We start from the raw sequence: 21,273 nt of genomic DNA on the forward strand, positions 1-21,273 counted from the left end.
CATAGTAGCTCATTTGTTAGTTTCCTGGATTTTAGCTCAGCTGTTGGATTCCTGAAAAATAGCCTGAGAAAAATACTGAAACAGAAAAACTAACTAGCCTACACTTTAGCATATGCTGTCAGGAATAAAGGTCATAACATTCAGTTTCATGTCCAGAACATAGGCCATATGCTAGGTCTGTTATTCTCCTGAAAAACAGACTGTACTAAATGCTGAACTGTAATAGAAAGACTAACCAGTCTATAATTCAGTATCAGCTGTCAGAGATAAATGTCATAACATTCATTTTGACATTTAGACAATAGGCCATATGCCAGGTCTTTTATTCTCCTAAAAAACAGACTGAAATAAATACTGAACTGTAGCAGAAAAACCAACCTGCCTATAATTCAGTATCTGCTGTCAAGGATGAATGTCATAACATTCTGTTTGACATTCAGACAATAGGCTATGTGCCAGGTCTGTTACTCTCCTGAAAAACAGACCGAACTCAATACTGAGCTATAACAGAAAAACCAACTATTCTATAGTTCAGTATCTGCTGTCATGGATGAATGTCATAACATCCAGTTTGACATTCAGTAAATCCTGTATTAGCTAATCCTGCAGCATACTACTCAAGCATGTCATGACATCAGTCAAGACATCAGAGTATAGTTAGTGTTTTAACACAAAATGCAGCCAATCAAACATCTACAAACTCCCCCTTTGGCAAATTTTTGGCTAAAAACAACTTGGCATCACAACAGAGTTCACATCAGCGGAAAACACACATCCAAGTAGATAATTAACATAGCTAATACACTCAGCACACATAGAAGTTAAAAAAAACTTCAAACAGCAGCAGCACAAGTAGATAGCAAACAACAACACACTCACACTCATCACACATAAAAGTTGAACATCAAGCTGCAGCACAACCTCTGGATTAGAGGATCTTCAACTTCAAATAGATCTGTTCAAGAAATTAACAAATCTATTGTCCTGGGGTACAAGTGTTACTCCCCCTTTTTGTCAAAAATGTTGCCAAAGCAACACTTAATAATACAGACCAAAACAAAATAAATTACACACAAATTTTCAGAAACACAAGAAATGATTTATTCATCTGACTCAGAGTCAGCATCATCATCAGTGCCATCATCAGGACTGGCATCCTCTTCACCCTCTGTACTTTGTCTTGCAGCTCCTTCTGCAGCATCAACAGCTTCACCAATCACATCACCTTCAGTCATCTCCAATTTGATAATCAAATTTTCCAACGTGAGCTTCAGTGCCTCTAACTCCTTGCACGTTTCTTTGAGTATTGCAATGACATCAGCTTTACCCGGTTGTTTGCAAACACTTGATGTCTCTCCTGTTGCCATGGCAATGTCAGGAACATGCTTACCTAGGAACAGTTTATGATTGAAGGCCAAAGGGCTGTCTCTTCTCTTCATAGAATCATTCTCTGTTAATATGTTTGGAAATTGATTCAACACAATACCACATATGAGGGAAGGAAAGGCTATAGGCCCCTTCACACTGAAGCTTCCTGCATGCTTCATGGTTTGATCAAAAATATAGGATCCATAGTCAAAATTGGCTTTGGTTCCAACAACATATATGAACTTTCCAAGCATTACAAACACTTTAGATTTGTGATTGGTGGGCACCCAGTTAGCAACTCCAATTTTGTGCAGCATTGCATACTTGACACTTAGTTTGCTGGCCACCAACTTATCTTTGAGAGGCCACTTCCTGACTTGATTAGCTGTGATGACTTGACAGATTTTGTTGTCAGTCACCTCAAGCTCAGGTTGAGCTACATCAGGTCTTCCCAAATACATGTTGATTACTGAGGGAGAGAAGTTTACACACTTGCCTCGCACATATACTTTTCTGAATTCCTTGGACTTTCCATCAGCACATTCTTTAGACACATAGACAATAAATTCCTTTACTAATATTTCATAGTATTTTGAGAACTGAGTCACAATCTTCTTTAACCCTGCCTCTTGAATAAGGTCTACAATCTCCTTACATTCCAGGACATTCTGAGCCAATTCCCTTTCCAAAGCCAGCCTCTTATGATAAACATATTTCCACCTGTTCACACTAGAAGCAAAATGGAACGATATGTTGTCAATTGGTACCTCAGGGACACTAGTTGCAAGCTTGCTAGTGGTTGGATTCTTCTTTGACAGAGAGGCAGTGACATCACATGGGACATCTGAGTCAGACTCCACAACAACAGACTTGGTCTTCATTTTCTTGGGCACCCCTTTGCTCCAATATTTTGTTGGACCATGACCTTTCCTCTTGAGGGAACTCTCTGCCACCTTTGGATTAGGAGACGTTGGCACATCAATCTTCCTTTTGGGGGACCTTTGCACCACTGTTTTCTTTTCTCTCCTAGTCCTGACCCTTTTGGCTATGCTAGGGACAACTGAGGTCAATAACTCATTATCAAAGAATTCCTCCAGGTCTACTATTTCAGCTTCACAGTTAGGGTTGTCACTGACATCATGAGTGACACGGACTTGCTCACCACCCACATTATCTAAGGGTTTGTCAATATTTGACCCCTCATGAGCATCAGTTTGCTCAGCATCATCAGATACATTCTTTCCTAAGGAAACTGTATTTTCTTGACAAGCAACATTATCAGGTACAATAGTGTTTAAGGGAATGGAGACCCCAAGAACCTTATGATTACCAGACAGTATTCCAGTCACCATAGTTGCAATGGCATTGTGAACATACCTGGAGCCTTCTCTGGTTTGTTCATTAAGCGCGATTCCTGAGGAGAAGCTTGAGACAGTTTCTTTAGGTCTTCTTGCATGTGAGGTATTGGCAGAGTCAGACACAGGATCTTCCTTGTTAGGGTTGCATGATTCAGAGCTAGAGGAATCAGACATGGTCGTGGAGGAGGATGAGTTGGATTGGTGCGACATGATGAATATCTTAGAAGCGAAATGAAAAGTTTCTTTGAGAAAAAGCTTGCAAGACTGAAAGTTGAAATGACGGAAGAGGTAACACTTGTTGCACGAGCAGTTTCTATTATTTGTTGACCAATCAGAGCGAACTCTCAAATGTTTAATAATTTGACTTATTAAACATGAAATAACTAACATCATTAGTTGCTATAATTCCTCATAAGGACACATTCCCACTTTGCCCCTTAATTTGTCAAACTGAGTAACATCCAATGTCATGACATTCTGAGTGACATTGTGCTCCGTCTGCATTTGGTTCATTCATACCAGTGGGGAACACCTGCTACCAGATGCTAGGTACTTAGCTTATGCAGTGGATAATGATGCACAATTTTGTTTCTCCCTTGCAACTACACCATTTTGATGAGGACTAATAGGTGAGGACAACTCATGACTTTCAATCTGCATAGGTACCATTAAGTCCATGGGCAAAAGTTCCAGAATTTTGGATGTTTTTGGATGTCCAATCTTGGGATGTGACATCTTTGTTAGCTTGCCCACCTGACATTTTCCACAGCCTTTTCTTTCATCCATACGCAGATTTGGGATTCCTCTAACTGCTTCCTTGGATATGATCTACTTCATTCCTCTTAAATGAAGTTGTCCAAGTCTTCCATGCCACAACTTCACTTCCTGTTCTTCCTTGGCTAAGGGGCACTTTGAGAAGTAGTTTGAGACTTTAGATTCCCACAGATAACAATTATCTTTGGATCTGGATCCTCTCATAACTTCTTGATTGCCTCCATTCATCACCACACATACTTCCTTAGTGAACTGTACATTGAAGCCTTGATCACATAACTGGCTTATGCTGATGAGATTAGCAGTTAGTCCTTTTACTAACAGCACATTACTCAGTTCTGGAACTCCAGGACAGTCCAGCTTACCAACACCTTTGATTTCTCCTTTAGCTCCATCACCAAATGTCACATACCTGGTAGTATGAGGATGTATATCCACCAATAAGTTGCTCATCCCAGTCATATGTCTTGAGCAGCCACTATCAAAATACCAGTCTCCTCTGGTAGATGCCCTTAGAGATGTGTGAGCTAGTCTAGCAACCCATTGTTGGGTCTTGATTGGGGCATTATGCTTAGATGCCTTCTGCTTAGGTCTGAGTTGAGGGGTCTAGTTAGGATAACCATGCAGCCTATAGCAGAAGGGTTTTATATGACCAAATTTACCATAGTAGTGACATCTCCATCTCTGAAACTTCTTCTTCTGATGGTTACTCTGTTGGTGTAAGCCCTAGAGGCCAATACTTTTGGTACTTGTATCGAATTATTTATTAATAATAAAAGGCTTTTTCTTTATTACGTTTGTTTAATAAAGTCCCTAGAATAGCTAGTCTGTTTAATGTTTCAAGTATGACTTAATCATGAGATCACATTAAACATAAGGACACTATTCTTAAAGTATCTGTAGTCGAGCTTTAGTGTGAAGTGGGATAACATTAAAGCATTAAGACTATTATGTTTGTAGACTGATGATCACATCTCATGGATCATGGATAAAGAGTTATCAAGTCTTAGACATAGGTATGAATATTAGGAGTAATATTCATACCGGATTGACCCGATATGAGAATACTATATAGAAAGTTATGCAAAGTGTCATAAGTTATTCTCATGGTGATAATGGTGTATACCACTCTTCGACCTGAAACCACTATGGACCCTAGATGTAGAGTCGAGTGCTTTATTGCTGATCAAACATTGTCCGTAACTGGATAACCATAAAGACAATTGATGGGTACTCCACGAAGCATGCTGAGGGACATGAGTGACCTAGATGGAATTTGCCCATCCTGTATAACAGGATAAATGTCTATGGGCCCAATATTGAACTGGACAAGGATGACACGGTCTATGCCTTGTGTTCAATATAGACATAAGGGCAAAAGGATAATTATACACATAAGTATTATCACAAAAGGTTTTGTCAGATCACATGACATTTTCGTGTCTTGGGTAGCAGTGATGTGTTGCTAGATACCGCTCACTGTTTATTATGTTAAATGTGTGATTTAATATAATTGCCAACGTCACGAAAACCTACAGGGTCACACACAAAGGACGAATTGATGAGTGATAGAGTACCTAAGGAATACCGTAAGGTACGGTGCCCTTAAGTGAATTATAGAACATCGTAAGGTACGATGTACTTGAGTAGAATACAAAATATGGTAAGGTACCATGGGCTTAAGTGATTTTTGGCATATTATAAGATATGGGCCAAAATACACTTAAGTGGGCTTTTAGCTTGAAGCCCACACAAGTGGTTCTACAAATAGAACCCTTGTGCAGAAGCATTCATTGCGGTTGCATTATTTTCGTTTTCTCTCTCTCTCTCACTCAAAGCCTTCATTCGTACCAACTAGCACTGAGATTGAAGGAATCCGTTCGTGTGGACTGAGTAGAGACGTTGTCATCGTTCAACGTTCGTGATCGTTCCGTGGATCTGCATCAAAGGTTTTGATCGTCACAAGAGATCTGCACCAAAGGTTTCAATCGTCACAAGCGGTAAATATTCTATCACTGATCATGACCATTCGTAAGGATCTCTAAAGGAGAAAATTTTAATTTCCGCTGCGTTTTGGACCGCAATTCTCCTTCATACTCCTCTTGGTTCCCTGATGTTGTGACATTGGTTGTGACTTCTGCTTGAGTTTCTGAACTTCAGCCTTTGAGCTTTTGAGTTCAGTTGAGGATTTCTTAACAAAGCCTAAACCAGACATGGTTCCTGACTTCTGTCCCACCTTTAGAATCTCTTCCAAGGTGTCAGTTCCTTTATTCAGCATTCTGGTGGATTTTGTCATTTGTTCTAGCTTAGATGTCAGCAAGGTTATCTCACCATTTAGACCATCTATGACAGTCAGATGCTTCTTTTTCTCAGCTACCAGCTCCTTGATGAGTTTCTTCTGCTTTTCTCCTTGTATACACACTTCTGTACTTTTGACACATAGCTCTTTATATGACGCAGCAAGTTCATCAAAGGTAAGTTCATCTCCACTTGAGTCATCATCAGAGGCACAGACACTATTTAGTGCAGTGACATGTTTAGCAGATTCTCCTTCAGATTCACTCTCAGAGTCCCCTTCAGACCAAGTGACAGATAGCCCCTTCTTTTGCATCTTGAGGAAGGTAGGGCATTCAGCTCTAATGTGACCAAAACCTTCACATCCATGGCACTGGATTCCCTTTCCTTGGTTGACCTTTTCTTCAGATTTTGATCTTCTACTGATGTCAGTTGAAGAGTTCTTGACATTAGGTTTGCCCTTTTGATCAACCTTCTTGATGAACTTGTTGAACTGTCTTCCAAGCATGGCTATAGCTTCTGAAATGCTTTCATCACCTCCAATATTTCCTTCTTCTGAATCCTCTTCAGTATTTGAAACAAAAGCTATGCTTTTGTTTTTCTTTTCAAAATCCTCACACAAGCCCATTTCAAAGGTTGGAAGAGAACCAATAAGCTCATTGACCTTCATATTGCAGATATCATGAGCCTCTTCTATAGCAATGACCTTCATGGAAAATCTCTTGGGCAATGATCTGAGAATCTTTCTCACAAGTTTTTCTTCAGACATTTTCTCTCCTAAGCCACCAGAAGTGATGGCAATTTCAAGAATATTCATGTGGAAGTCATGAATAGTCTCATCCTCTTTCATCCTCAGATTTTCAAACTTGGTGGTCAGCATCTAAAGTTTAGACATCCTCACCTTGGAGGTACCTTCATGAGTTGTTTTGAGAGTATCCCAAACTTCTTTAGCCAACTCACAGTGATGTACCAGTCTGAAGATGTTCTTATTTATCCCATTGAACAGTGCATTCAAGGCCTTAGAGTTTCCAAGGGCTAATGCCTCTTGCTCCTTGTCCCATTCTTCTTCAGGAATTTGTATAATGATTCCATCTTTACATGTCTTCGTTGGATGTTCCCATCCTTTGTTGACAGCTCTCTAGACCTTGCTATCCAGAGACCTCAAGAAGGCTATCATACGAGGTTTCCAGTCATCATAGTTAGAACCATCCACATTGGGTGGTCTATTTGAGAATCCTACATCCTTGTCCATGGTACTAGAAAGTAACGTCCCTATATCTCACCCCGAAATTAACAGGCAGGGTGCCTGCTCTGATGTCAATTGAAATTCTAGTTAACAGACTTTCGATGTCACACAAGATGTTATGACATCTGATTCTGCGCAGACAGGAATGTATACAGCAGGTAAATGTAAAGTACAGTAAATAACACAAAAGATTGTTTACCCAGTTCGGTGACAAACACACCTACGTCTGGGGGCTACCAAGCCAGGGAGGAAATCCATTATTAGTAGTATTAGTTCAGGCCTTAAACCAACTATTTAATTCTATCACTTAATACCTACCCAATGCAATTTCAATCTAAACTAAGACAAGAGTTCCTACTCACTCCCCCTCAATCACCACAGTGATTACAACCATTAATTAAGTTTAAAGTCAATGGCGAAGTAATACTTCAAACAACTCTTGATTGTGTTTCACAGCTTTAATCAAGATACACAACACTCACGCTTAAAAGCTTAGAGTGACACAACACTTACAACTCAATGAACACCCTAGTCCAATGCAATCATCTAGGTAATAATTGCTTGGCTCACAAGTTAAACCTAATACAAGACACAAATAACAACCAGCAGTGAAGTATGATGGTACAATGAATTCTTCACGCTTAAAACCCCTGAGTTGCTGAAAGTAGGATTCCCATCCTTTTATATTGCAACACTTGGGCCTTGTACTTGTATTTCCTAAAATTAAGGTTAAGCAAGTTAACCTAATTTCCACATATTAGGGTGCTAACAAATAGGCTATTTGTTAGATCCATTAATTGTAGCTCATTTGTTAGTTTCCTGGATTTTAGCTCAGCTGTTGGATTCCTGAAAAATAGCCTGAGAAAAATACTGAAACAGAAAAACTAACTAGCCTACACTTTAGCATATGCTGTCAGGAATGAATGTCATAACATTCAGTTTGATGTCCAGAACATAGGCCATATGCTAGGTCTATTATTCTCCTGAAAAACAGACAGTACTAAATGCTGAACTGTATTAGAAAGAGCAACCAGTCTATAATTCAGTATCAGTTGTCAGAGATGAATGTCATAACATTCATTTTGATATTTAGACAATAGGCCATATGCTAGGTCTGTTATTCTCCTGAGAAACAGTCTGAAATAAATACTGAACTGTAGCAGAAAAACCAACCTGCCTATAATTTAGTATCTGCTATTAAGGACGAATGTCATAACATTCAGTTTGACATTCAGACAATAGGCTATGTGCCAGGTCTGTTACTCTCCTGAAAAACAGACCGAACTCAATACTGAGCTATAACAGAAAAACCAACTATTCTATAGTTCAGTATTTGCTGTCATAGATGAATGTCATAACATCCAGTTTGACATTCAGTAAATCCTGTATTAGCAAGTCCTGCAGCATACTACTCAAGCATGTCATGACATCAGTCAAGACATCAGAGTACAGTTAATGTTTTAACCCAAAATGCAACCAATCAAACATCTACAAGTTCCAACCTCATCCTCAGTATCGATGTAGGAAAAGGAAGATAAATGGTTGACCAAGAGAGCCTTCTCTCCCCCTATCACCACCAATTTCTTGTTCTTGACGAACTTCCACTTTTGGTGTAGGGTGGATGTCACGGCGCCTGCCTCGTGAATCCATGGTCTACCAAGTAAACAGTTGTATGACAGATGTATGTCCATAACTTGGAAAGTGATTTGGAAATCACTCGGTCAAATTTTGATCGGGAGGTCTAATTCACTGATCACAGTCTTGCGCGATCCATCCAAAGGTTTTACTACCACTCCACTCTGCCTCATGGGAGGTCCCTGATATGAAAGTTTGGCGAGAGTGGACTTTGGCAATATATTAAGTGATGACCCTGTGTCCACCAACATATTAGACATGGCATCGTCTTTACAGTTCATAGAGATATGTAAGGCCAAATTGTTGTCTTTTCCCTCCTCGGGAAGATCATCATCGCAGAAGCTCAAATTGTTGCAGGCAGTTATATTTGCAATAATGCTATCAAACTGTTCAATTGTGACATCATGATCCATATATGCCACGTCCAACACCCTTTGCAATGATTCACGATGTGGCTCTGAATTCATCAACAAAGATAGGACATATATCTTTGATGGAGTTTAAAGCAACTGCTTCACAACGTTGTACTCGCTCCTCTTGATGAGCCTTAGCATCTCATCACCATCCTCTCTCAACATGCCAGACTGGCCAACTAGGATAGGAGCTTTATCAGTTTTGACAACAACAGGGTCGACACCCTTCACAGCAGGAATGTAATGATTTGAAGAAGAGGTTCCCACGGGACCGGCAGAACTAACAGCATTCCTCTTCACGATGTTTTCGTGGGATTTCGGCTGAGCCAAGAAAAGACGACCACTACGGGTCACTCCACTAACATCGGATATGCTTACAACAGAGGTTGAGGGAAATGAAACCTCCATCCCATCTTCAAGCATAATAGCATTGTAACCGTACGGGACCGCTTTATCTAACATATACGGGACAGGGCCCGTTGGCTTTATCACAAGAGTTGGCACCACCTTCCTTTTGCTGCCATCATACTTGATGACAACAAGATCAGGAATATTGAACACAGGAGTGATAACATCAACTTCATCCTCATTACGATTTTGAAGTATCTCGATCATCCCTCGGTCTAGCATCTCTTGGATGTCCCTTCTTATCTTGCGGCATCATCTTTCATGGACAGTGCATAGATGGCACATGTCGTGATCATGCTCATAGTGACTGTGCTCACACAACAGCTTATGCATTTCCACCAGGGACTGCCTTATATCATTCACATAAAGGACCTTATACTTGCCAGGGCAACCCTGGACCATGTTTACAGCCGCCTTCCCATGCTCGGGCAATGGGTTCTTCTTAACATTCGGGCCTACATCCTCAAAGAATAATATCCCACTCCTCACAAGGTCTTGCACCTTGGTCTTCAATGGATAACAGTTCTCCACATCATATCTGGGCGCACCGGAATGATACACACAATGAAGTTCAGGCTTGTACCACCATCGAGGATTAGCTGGCACAGCAGGAGGATCACGTGGAGTTATCAACTTCCTATAAATCAAGGAAGGGTACAGTTCAACATAGGTCATAGGAATCGGGTCAAAAGTCACCTTCTTCCTCTCAAAATTGCTGGTGATGTTGTTGTTATTGTTGCAAGGTTGGTAAGCCTGTTGTTGTTGACGAGATTGTTGTTGTTGTTGTTGAACTTCTCAGAGAGCAAGTGCTATATGAGCCACCTGGTGTTGGTTAAAGACTGGTCAAACTTCATTCCTCCTCACAGAGGGCCTTCTTTTACTATGGAAAGAAACAACATGAGTCTCCCCTTCCTTTTTCTTGGAAAATCCTCCATACTTCTTTGCCGAAGAATTATCATCACGGGACAGACGTCCTTCGCGGACTCCCTCTTCTAGCCTCATCCCCATATTTACCATTTCGGTAAATTCCGAGGGAGCACTAGCAATCATGTGCTCAAAATAGAAAGAGCTCAAAGTCTTCAAAAAGATCTTTGTCATCTCCTTCTCCTCCAATGGTGGCACTATCTGAGCTGCCAATTCTCTCCACTTCTAGGCATACTCCTTTAAGGTTTCCTTATCTTTTTGGGACATCGCCCTCAGATAATCTCTGTCCGGAGCCATATCCACGTTGTACTTGTATTGCCTTACAAAAGCCTCACCGAGGTCGTTGAAAGTGTGTACAGAGCCACAGTCAAGACCCATATACCATTTTAAAGCAGCGCCAGATAGGCTGTCTTGAAAATAATGGATAAGCAGTTGGTCATTGTCGGTATGCATAGACATTTTTCTAGCATACATGACCAAATGGCTGAGCGGACAACTATTCCCCTTGTATTTTTCAAAGTCTGGGACCTTGAATTTCATCGGAATTTTTACATTTGGGACCAAACAGAGCTCGGAGGCGCTCTTCCCAAACAAGTCTTTCCCTCGAAGGGCCTTAATTTCCTTCCTCAAGTCAAAGAACTGGTCTCTCATCTCATCTAACTTATCATACACATCCGGGTTCTCAAAGGCCTCAGAATGGTAGATAATCTCGTCAACACGGACTTAAGGAATGGGAGCTGGAGTAGGAACAGAATTAAGCACCGGAGGTGGCACCACAGGGACCGGGCTAGATGCCGACTGAACTTGCACTTGCGGATGATGTCCTTCAGGCATGAAATTATGGGGCATTCCCCAAGGGTAACCGGAAGGCATAACATTGGTTGATCCCATAGCAGGGGCTGGTATAGAGGTAGGAGCTACCTCAGGCGCTTGATTGGACGCAGACGCTTGCACATTTGCAGCTTGCTTCTGAGCTTGGAGAAGAGACTCCACTAAAGCAGATAATCGGATGACTTCTTCTTTGAGTTCTCTATTCTCGTTCTCTAGTTGTTCGGCCATTGCCTTTACGTTTGCACAAGTAAGGTACGAATGCGTCAACGTGTCTTCAAAATAAATGAAGAGCAAAGAGTTAGACCACTGTATCAAGAGCTCGGAACCAAAACCTGCTTATGCATAAGATGCATGCAATGCTCGTGCGTATGCTTTTGTTTTTTTATCGGAGGAACTTTATAAGGATCTATTTGCAAATATTTTGAAAATGTGGAATACTCATAGAAATATAATATTTGGAAACTTTTTACACCAAAGAAGTAGTACAATCTCGGTAACCAAACACAATACAAGAGAAAAGGAGAATAAACATCTTATGGAGCCCTAGAAGCAATCGTCTAAAGCCTTCGAGATCGGAAAATACGTTACACAAAGCTTCTTCACCTCTCTCTCATAAGTTGCTTTCATGTCGGCCTTCTTCTTGGCGAGTTGATCATATCTCTTCTTCCAAAACCTAGACGAGTGAGGCAGGAGAGAAGTAACCACATCATCGGGCTCATCAACAACCTGATGCTCTAGAAACTCGTTCAATGCATCCTTATCCTTAAGTTGCTAAAGAAGTTCCTCACGCTCATGAACCCAAGCACGCGAACAGTCTTCGTCTCTCAACTCCTCTACTCCTTGATTATGGAGGGTTGAAGGCCCAACCATAACCATAGGGGTAGGTCTCGGATATTCGTACGGCATGCGGTACTCGAGGGCTCTCTTCCTTACCCAAAAGGTGTAAGGCTCCAAAGCAACACAGTTCTTCGGGCCAAGCTCATTCCTCCCTTTCCTATAAACCTTGCGCCAGGCGCGGACCATCCTATCCTTCAGGTTTTGGGGATCTTTACCCTCTTAAAAGAATAAGTCTTCCAACAAAATGTTGTCAGGTTTATCCTTTAAGGGGAACCCAAGCTGACGGCGAGCCAAAGCAGGGTTGTAGTTAATTCCACCACATGTACCAAGAAGAGGTACATTGGAGAACTCACCACAAGAATTGATAATCTTAATGCCATCAGAAACACGATTATACAAAGAGATATCATCATTAGTGAGAGACATCAGTCTCGTGGACCACCGTAGACATCCCTTGTTCTCCTAGAAGGCAAGCGTCTGAGGCAAGTGCAAAATAAACCACTTGTACAACAGAGGCAGACAACATACAATGGAACCACCACCCTTTGCATTCCTCATATGCAAAGAGAAATAAGTGTCACCCAACAGAGTCGAAACGGGATTAAGAGAAGAGAAAATCCCAATGGCATTCACATCCATGAATTTGTCGATGTTGGGAAATAACACTAGCCCATAGATGAGGAGTATAAATATGGCTTCAAAAGCTTCCTTACTCATGGCCTTCCCAAACATGTAAACTTTGGCAATCAGAAAATCAGACGGGAGACCTTGAATCCCACCCTTGGTAGTCATATTGGAAACGATGTCGGATACCTCCATATGAAGCATGTCAGCAATCTCTTGAGAAGACGGAATCTCTCCAAACCACTGAACGACAAACGGTCAAGAATAGTGTCGCATCCGCGAAAAACAATCGGCGGGCTAAAATAAAACAACACAGAGCCGCCACCGTGCGTTATTTATCCCAAAAGAGGGAAAGGAAACGCTAGAAGTAAACCTGGGAAAAGCATGGTCTCGCGACCAAAGAGAATGGGATTGGGAGTCGGTTATGCGAAGGGAAGGTATTAGCACCCCTACGCATCCGTCGTACTCGACGGGATCCACGCTCAAAAGATAGGAAAAGGTTGCTAAAACAAACATCACACACATTCACTGAAGACAACATAGGTGGAGGAAGAAGGGAGAGGGCTCGCTAGGATATCGCATCCTATGCCTACGTATCTCGTCTGGAACGAGAATCAGAGCTACCGTAGTTCGGCTCACGCACGCCGAAACAAAACAAAACACAAAAGGCAAACATGGAACCCGAACGCCAATTGCTGGACTTACATCAGCTTCCGAACCAAACAAACCCACACTGGAAACCAGATGCCACTTGATGGACTTATACCGGACTCTAAGCACACAACAAGAGGATATGGAATGCCAATTGCTGGGCTTACATCCATCTCCTACACACACAAGAAGAAACAAACAACAAGTTACTAAGGAGTCGGGAACTCGAGCCTAGCAACTGTCAAGCAAAACACACACAAAAAGGAAAAGGGTGAACACACAGACTAACAGGGAGTCGGGAACTCGAGCCTGATAGTTGGTAAGCACAACCCACTCAAAAAAAGAAAAGGGTGAACACACAGACTAACAGGGAGTCGGGAACTCGAGCCTGATAGTTGGTAAGCACAACACACTCAAAAAAAGAAAAGGGTGAACACACAGACTAACAGGGAGTCGGGAACTCGAGCCTGATAGCTGGTAAGCACAACACACTCAAAAAAAGAAAAGGGTGCCCGGAGAGATCTCGTACGACCTCCTGCCTACGTACCTCATCTGGTATGAGGATCAGGGCAACGTAGTTCCCCTGAACAGGGGAGAAAGACTAGCCTAACCAGATACAGAGGGAGACACAACTAGGGAGACTAACTCGAGCCTAGATGTTATCATGCATATCATCCCTAAGTTAAGGTTGCTATCTAACTTGCTTAGGCAGCAAGCTAATCCTAAACAGGCAAAGCAAAGCATGCAAGCATAATCAAAACAAAGCAAACATTCACAATTAGCACACACTATATACAGACAAGGTGGGCTCAAACAAGGGTTAGACTGCCAAAGCAAGTCAACTGTATCAGGTGATGTTAGCTCTTAACCCTAACATTGAGAGTTAGGGTGAAGCAGATGAAATAGGAAGCGAAGGGTGTGCCTCACAGCTCTTATCCCTGGCCAGGGAGAGCTTCAGACAAAGAAGTGTGGGTTCAGAAAGTGGGAACCCTTCTACACTTATGACACTGACTCAACTGTACAACTGTACAAGGATCTTGGGTTAATGTCCACAATGCATCAACACCCGTTGTGTGAGCAGAGGGACGACTCAACAGAATAGCAGGAGATGGATTGCACATCTCTTATATCTGCCAATTGCCTTATTCAAGGTCTTTTCCTGCTTGGGGACAACAATAAACAAGCACAAGCATTGCCTCTTAAGGAGGACTTCAGATAGGTGCCTGGCCAAGTAACAGGCCAGGTCTTCCAGACTACATGGAGAAAAGAAATTCTACCTCAATTGGTTTATACAACCAAGCAGCAGCAAAGCAAGTTCACAATGAACTATAGAAACTAATGTACCTGAAATCAATCCAACATAATCAGTATACCAGACAAACAAAAGTCAAACAGAAAATTACAAGTCCACAGCACAAACAGATAACAAGCATCAATGCACATAGGTGCAAGCCACAAGGCCTAAGCATAAATCTCAATGCCTACAAAACAAACTCAAGGTTAGTCATAAACAATCAATAAACCAACTCCAATTGAGTGCACATCATCAAGCATACGCAATTGTGCTCTTTGACCTGAAACAAAGCTCAAATGTGAGAACACAAACCACTAGTACAAGACTAGGGTCAAAATGGGAGCAATAAACCAAAACAGAACATGAAACTTATCAAAAATCAAGATCAATCAAATAAGAATAAAATCCAAGTGGTCTCACATTCATATCATCAACCATTATCATTTCATGAGGCAAAGAGTATAAAGCATGCAATTTAGAACCTCATAGGACCAAACAGAAAGATCCAATTCAAACCAACTCACAAACATTTCAATAAATTCCCAAAAAATTCATGGCTAAACAGCATTGACAACATGATCTACACACCAAATTTCAGGCTATTTGGACAAAGGGAAGCAAGTCAATTAAATTCATCAAGTTAAAGCGTGTTCAAACAAGCTCATACAAGGCATTAAATCATGTATCAACTTCAAGCAATCATAAAACATAAACCAGGCATGATAAATGAGTGAAACAAAAACCATGGCAAACTTCAAGATGTCTATAATACACATGCCAAATTTCAAGTCCATCCAATAAACCACAAGAATTTCACAAAACATATGAGATCATGACATACAAAAGGTTCACAATTGGACAAACAGAGGAGAAATTCTTAAACAAATTGAAAATGCACTTAAAAAATCCACAAAAATTCACATTCAACCTAAACATCTAGAAGAACCAACATGCAAAAATTCAGGTCACTTTGAGTTCATATGGTAAGGCAAATAAAATCAGGGAGTTAGACATGAAATGGTGTGACACAAATTGTCACACCTTTAATGATCATAGCATATATCACAATCCAGGAATGCAAAAATCAGAAATTATATACCAAAATGTTCATTGAGATGTCGAGATTACACATGTAAAATTTCAGCTCCATCCAATTAAGCATCATCATTTCATGATCAAAACATCAAGCAAGGTGTATGAAAGAACACATCCAAACAAACCCTAGGCCATTCCAAAAATCACACGTGCACAATTTCCACAAAAATCACCAAAAAAAGTAGAGATTACAAGGATCATGGTGAAAAAAATTTCAGTCAATTTGGATTAATGGTTTGTGAGTTATGGAATTTTGAATGTTGAAGAAATATAAAAAAATGAAATGGAAACATGTGAAATCATGTGAGCATATGAAAATAAATTGCAAAGGCCAAAGTGGAATTGACATAGGCAAGGATCGAAGCGTGTTCCATTTTAAATCCTGGCGCGCGCTAACACCAACCAGCATGCACAGTAGCGAAATTATGGATCAAACTCATGTTTCTGGAAATTTTCATCACATTCATCATGTTCATCACAAGTTCATACGTCCAAGAACAAATGTTCACCAAATCCAACAAAACCTATATCACTGGAAAGGTCTCTCAACGTACATCAACAATATCACATCAATTAAGCCTAATTCCTCCTAAATCAAAAGTTTCAAAGGAAAGCATAATCATGCACAAAACTTCTAATTCACATAACTCTCTCATTTCTCAACGAAAATCACTGGTTCAAAGTGCAGATTACTCTACTCTCAAAGATCTACAAGAAGCATTAATTGATTTCATGAATTGTCAAACTCGAAAACTCACCTTCAATTATGTGCAGTTGTGAATTCGCACGAACCAGGCCTTGTAAGTGCAAAACAGATGCTCCTTGATGCTTGAATTGATGAATGGAACAAGGTTTGGATGTTGATTGTGAAGGATCTAGCTCAAAACTCGAATTGCAATTGTTGAAGCTCTCTTTAACAGTCCACGAATTCAGCTTGAAAATGATGAAATCTTGCTTCCAACAGCTTCAATAATGCACATGGATAATGAATTGATGAAGATCTTGGCACGGTTTATGAAGAAATATGAAGAAAAGTTGAGAGAAGAAGTGAAGAGTTTTTGTGATTTTCAGATCTAGATTGCAATTCTGTTATGGTTAATCAGAAAACAGTTATGATTATGGTTTTATATGTGATGTTAATGATGCTAGTAATCATGATTAGTGTAATTACAAAGGATTAGTGAAAATGCAAGTTTCATGCTAAATGGTAATTGACCAATCCACCCTCCCATGTACAAAACCAATGTAACAGTAAAATTTCTGGTTTGGAGCAAGTTTCAAATGATGTTTGTGAGCTAATGCAAGTGGAATCATGTGAAAACCATGCTTATTTTGCAAAAACACTTTTTTCCCCCCAAAATTCAAATTAAGTCCACTTGAAAAATGCACTTTTTGTGTGAGCAAAATTCATGAAATGCAATTCTTGTTTTGGATAGAGGACATCAAAAGAAATTTGCTCAAAAAAGTCTCACTCCATTTGGCCTTGTGAATCAAAAGTTATGCAACTTTGAAATTCAACTTTTTTGGACAATGATTTGATCATAACTTGCCAACCACAAATGAGAAATTCATGTTCTTGGACTTTTTGGAAAGGTGAGAGAAAGATATACAACTTTCATGTTGGACAAAATTTCATTTGAAGCATTTTTGGACATGTAATTTTGAGGTGAAAACCTTTCCATTTTTGGCAGTTTTGAATTACAAGTCACTTTCTATTTATGGAAAGCTTCCATCTGACTTTATTTTCTTCATTCTTGATGTTTGAAATGTCAAATGAAACTTGTCTAGACATGAATGAAGTGTCTCTAACCCTCTCCCACCTCCAAATCCATCAGTTGACTTGTGGTTGACTTTTGTTGACTGATAGATGAACTGGCTATGCACTGATGATCTGGAGCCTCAAACTCCTGATGAAATGGCTCAATGATGAAACCCTAGCTTCCATAAGCTCAATATAATCATATGATGATCCCCATATCCATTGAAAACCTCATCTCCTTGACAAGCCCCGATTGGCACAATGCAGATGATTAGGGTTGACGAGAGGTCAAAACCCTAATCCCAAGGAATCTGATCAAGCATACTGAATCTCTTGGTGATGACAAAACCATGATGATGATGATGTACCATTTCTACCAAGATGAAGCTCAATCCCCTTGAGGAACCATGAAACCCTAATTTGAAGCACAAACCCTCAGATGGTTAGTGATCCATTCAATGAAACCCTAGCTTGCATCTCAACCTCTTTATCTTCTGATCAAGACCTAGGAGGATGACTTGCTTGTTGTAGCCACATGATATGCAAATATGCAATGCCTAATGACCTACAAAATGAAATGCAATATGCTAAACTAGTCCCAAGAGAGGAGGGCAAATTTTGAGGTGTTACAAATAGGTATACCCACATGATAAGCGTACTCCTCTAATGTAGGCAAAATCTGGAAATCCGGAAAAGTGAAACACCGATATAGAGGATCGTAGAACTGGACCAACACACCCATCAGACCCTCATCCACCTTAGTAGAGAGAATAGCTAGAAGCTTCCCATGGCGAGCTTTGAACTCCAAGGGCTCTAATACATAAGATGTCAGACGCCTTAACTCTCTCAAGTCGGGTTGTCTAAAACTGTACTTCTTCGTATTCCTTCTTTGCTTATCCATGTTTGAAAATTTGCAAATAGACCTTTTAAGTTCCTTATAAACATCTTATTGTCGATGACATGAATGCGGATGAATGCATGGATGCATGGATGCAACAAACACACTCAAGGATCAAGAAAGTCACACCACACAAAAGGTCACGGGATGGCTCAAATCATCGTCAATATCAATCATCCATTTTGGTGGATTATGGTTTACACCTTATCAACACCCAAGATCCATTGATTTTGAGGATATACGAGAATGGATCGACCATGAATCACAGGTTTGTTGGGAGTCATGAGCATCGAGTCTCGGCTAAGAACCACCCAACGGGAGTGTACTATGGTTAAACTTCACAATCATGTTCTAAAAGGTTCCCATAGTCATCATCCCATATTTCGGATATTATCGGATAAAACGACTACTCGTCCTCGAAAAATATTCTCGAGAGGGACTCTTATGAGTGTACTATCGCGTAACAATCGCATCAAGTCTTACACTTGAACGATCTTCGCACTACGTCCTAAAATAGGCCAAGATGGGCTAAGTATCTAAGGTCCTTGGTTTCTAGGGTTAATATTGGAAAGAGTATTGTCTAACCACGACTACTTGTGTGATATTAGTGATCCCAATAAAACCTCCACCAAGTGAATGGATTTGCAAGTTAACTTGTTAAGGACTAACTCTACACAAGTAAATAAGACTATGACATTCTCCTATCATAAGTGCACTCGAGTTCGGGTATAGAACTCATCTCACAAGAAACCACCAAGCATACAAGCAATTAATATATCAAGCAATTCATACATTACAAACAATACATTAATCCCAAATTTTCACAAAAATATGCCACAAATAAGTATAAACATACAACACATACAAGTAAAAAGTAGGCTAAACCCACGGGGCTTGTGTCCCCAGCAGAGTCGCCACTTTTCTGTAGCGGGGTTTTTGCCACCTTTAGGTTTATTGACTAAACCAAAAGTCAACATACAATTCGAGTTGCCACCGCACTTTTATTTATCCAAAGGAAAGGCTAAAAAGCGAACAAAGGCCAAGTAAGAAGTTTTTCAAATAAAAAACTAATAAAAATGTCAGAGATCTAGGTAAGGGGGTTGGTTATGAAATGGGAAGGTTTTACGCACCTAAAACATCCTTAGTACTCTAAGGGAACCCTTTTTTGCAAATATGTGTTATAGGTTGGTATTTGTGAAAAGATTTGTGCAAAAGATTGGAGGGATGAGAAGAGAATAGATTATATTTACAATTTTTGTTGTTTGAATGGATGAACCCATTGCCTACGTACCATCACAAAGGAGGATCAAAACCTCGTAGTTAGTTGTAAAAATTTCAAAGATTGGTGAACTGATTTTAATCAAAATCCTTAAGGTCTTTTGTTATCAAAGGGAGAACACTCAACCTAAACCAACAATCCACCATGTGAGGAAGGCTACAACATGCTAGTGAGGGGTTAACCCTATAATAAGCATGGAAGGCTTACAATCCAACCCTAAGGATGAGGTGAGATTTACATCAACCACTATGATAACTCAAACCTATGACTAATGTATTTTGAAAAAAGTGTAACAAGTGGCCATTGGAACCACAAATTAGTTTGAAATGGGTTATATTTACAAGTTAAATTTATTTACAAAATGAGGTCAAAGTTGGATTAAAGTTTATTCACAATGAGTAATTATGAAAATGGTTTTGAAAAGTCAAAGGCCTAAGGCCTAGGTTTCTAACTTGAAATAAAATCAAAGTTTTGAAAAGGGTTTTGGCTTGGTTAGAGGGGGGAGAAGAGAGAAGGGCTATTCCTAAAGCATACAAAGATAAGAGAGGGAAAGATAACCCTTGGAGTTACTTTTCTTGGAGTCATAGAGATGACTCAAGATGCTCCTTTCCTTTGGATTTAGCACACAAAATAAGCAATCAACAATTTTAATTCAAGCTCCTAGGATCTCCATTTCGCTTGGCTCTTAACTTGGCTACTCATGACAATGGTCCTCTTTTCACAATCTTAAGATGAGATTCCTATCACACAAAAGCACACATCAAAAAGATCATAACATAATAAAGGGAATGGACAAAGAATGAATTTGAGGAGAACTCCTTTGAGGTCAACTTTGAATTTTAGCATTCTAAAGGCATGAGGCCTAGTTGCTCTTCAACACATTTTGCATTCTAAAGGCATGAGGCCTAGTTGCTCTTGAACTCCTTTAAGCATGGGTGAATCCTAATTCTAAGTCCTTTCTCTTTTTGTATTTTGGTTCACATCAAAACAAACACAAAACAACATAAAATAGCAATATATTTATATACAATAATGGGCTCCAATGAGAAAAAGAAAAATGGCATAAACATAAAATATGTGCTCAAGTGAGCAAAATGAAAATCAAGATGAATAATGAGCAAGAAATAAATGACATTAAAAGTAAATGACAAGAATTTAAAAGCTCAAATTTGATTTAGTAGTTAGTAGAGTCTTGTTAGCTTGTCATAAGACAATGTAGCGCTATGTTAAGCAATCGTAAATGGACTAATGTAGTAGCCACACCTATTTGAGGTCGGTCAATAAGAGTATAGGCAAAGAAAACAAGGTAGAGATCATGACTAGTAAGCCAAGCTCCATAAACTTGCCATTCCAAACAAAAGGGGAAAGGCCTTGTATTGACTTTTAGTTATTTGCTTGACCAAGAAGTAACCTATCTTTGACACAAAAAAAATCACTTGATCATGGATCAAGTTGAATTTGGTTTGGATCAAAGAAGATTAAAGTTCTATTTGTCAAGACCAACCTCAAGACTTTAACTCATTGGCCATTGAGGGAAAGAAAGGGATAAAGATGAAAGGGAGGGGGTAAGAAGACAACAACCAA

General features: G+C 40.0%; 1 protein-coding gene across 1 annotated transcript; it reads right to left on the minus strand.

Moving 5' to 3' along the window:
* Positions 1–1,100: 1,100 nt before the first annotated feature.
* LOC127103989 (uncharacterized) lies at positions 1,101–2,900 on the minus strand. Its single transcript, XM_051041216.1, has 3 exons — positions 2,239–2,900; positions 1,865–2,088; positions 1,101–1,753 (listed from the first exon to the last, which is right to left on the minus strand). The coding sequence occupies exons 1-3, from the start codon at positions 2,898–2,900 to the stop codon at positions 1,101–1,103; spliced, it is 1,539 nt and encodes a 512-aa protein (XP_050897173.1).
* Between the last annotated feature and the right edge of the window lie 18,373 nt (positions 2,901–21,273).

The sequence above is a fragment of the Lathyrus oleraceus genome, chromosome 7 (assembly GCF_024323335.1).
Source record: "Lathyrus oleraceus cultivar Zhongwan6 chromosome 7, CAAS_Psat_ZW6_1.0, whole genome shotgun sequence".
NCBI classification, from domain to species: Eukaryota; Viridiplantae; Streptophyta; class Magnoliopsida; order Fabales; family Fabaceae; genus Lathyrus; species Lathyrus oleraceus.

What these genes read in the sequence shown, in the direction of transcription:
- LOC127103989 (XM_051041216.1), bottom strand. Translation starts at nt 2,900, where the DNA reads ATGTCTGATTCCTCTAGCTCTGAATCATGCAACCCTAACAAGGAAGAT. An exon ending in CCCAAGAAAATGAAGACCAA is followed by an intron (nt 2,089 to 2,238) that starts GTCTGTTGTTGT and finishes TAGTGTGAACAG; the next exon opens with GTGGAAATATGTTTATCATA. An exon ending in CAGAAAAGTATATGTGCGAG is followed by an intron (nt 1,754 to 1,864) that starts GCAAGTGTGTAA and finishes AAGTCATCACAG; the next exon opens with CTAATCAAGTCAGGAAGTGG.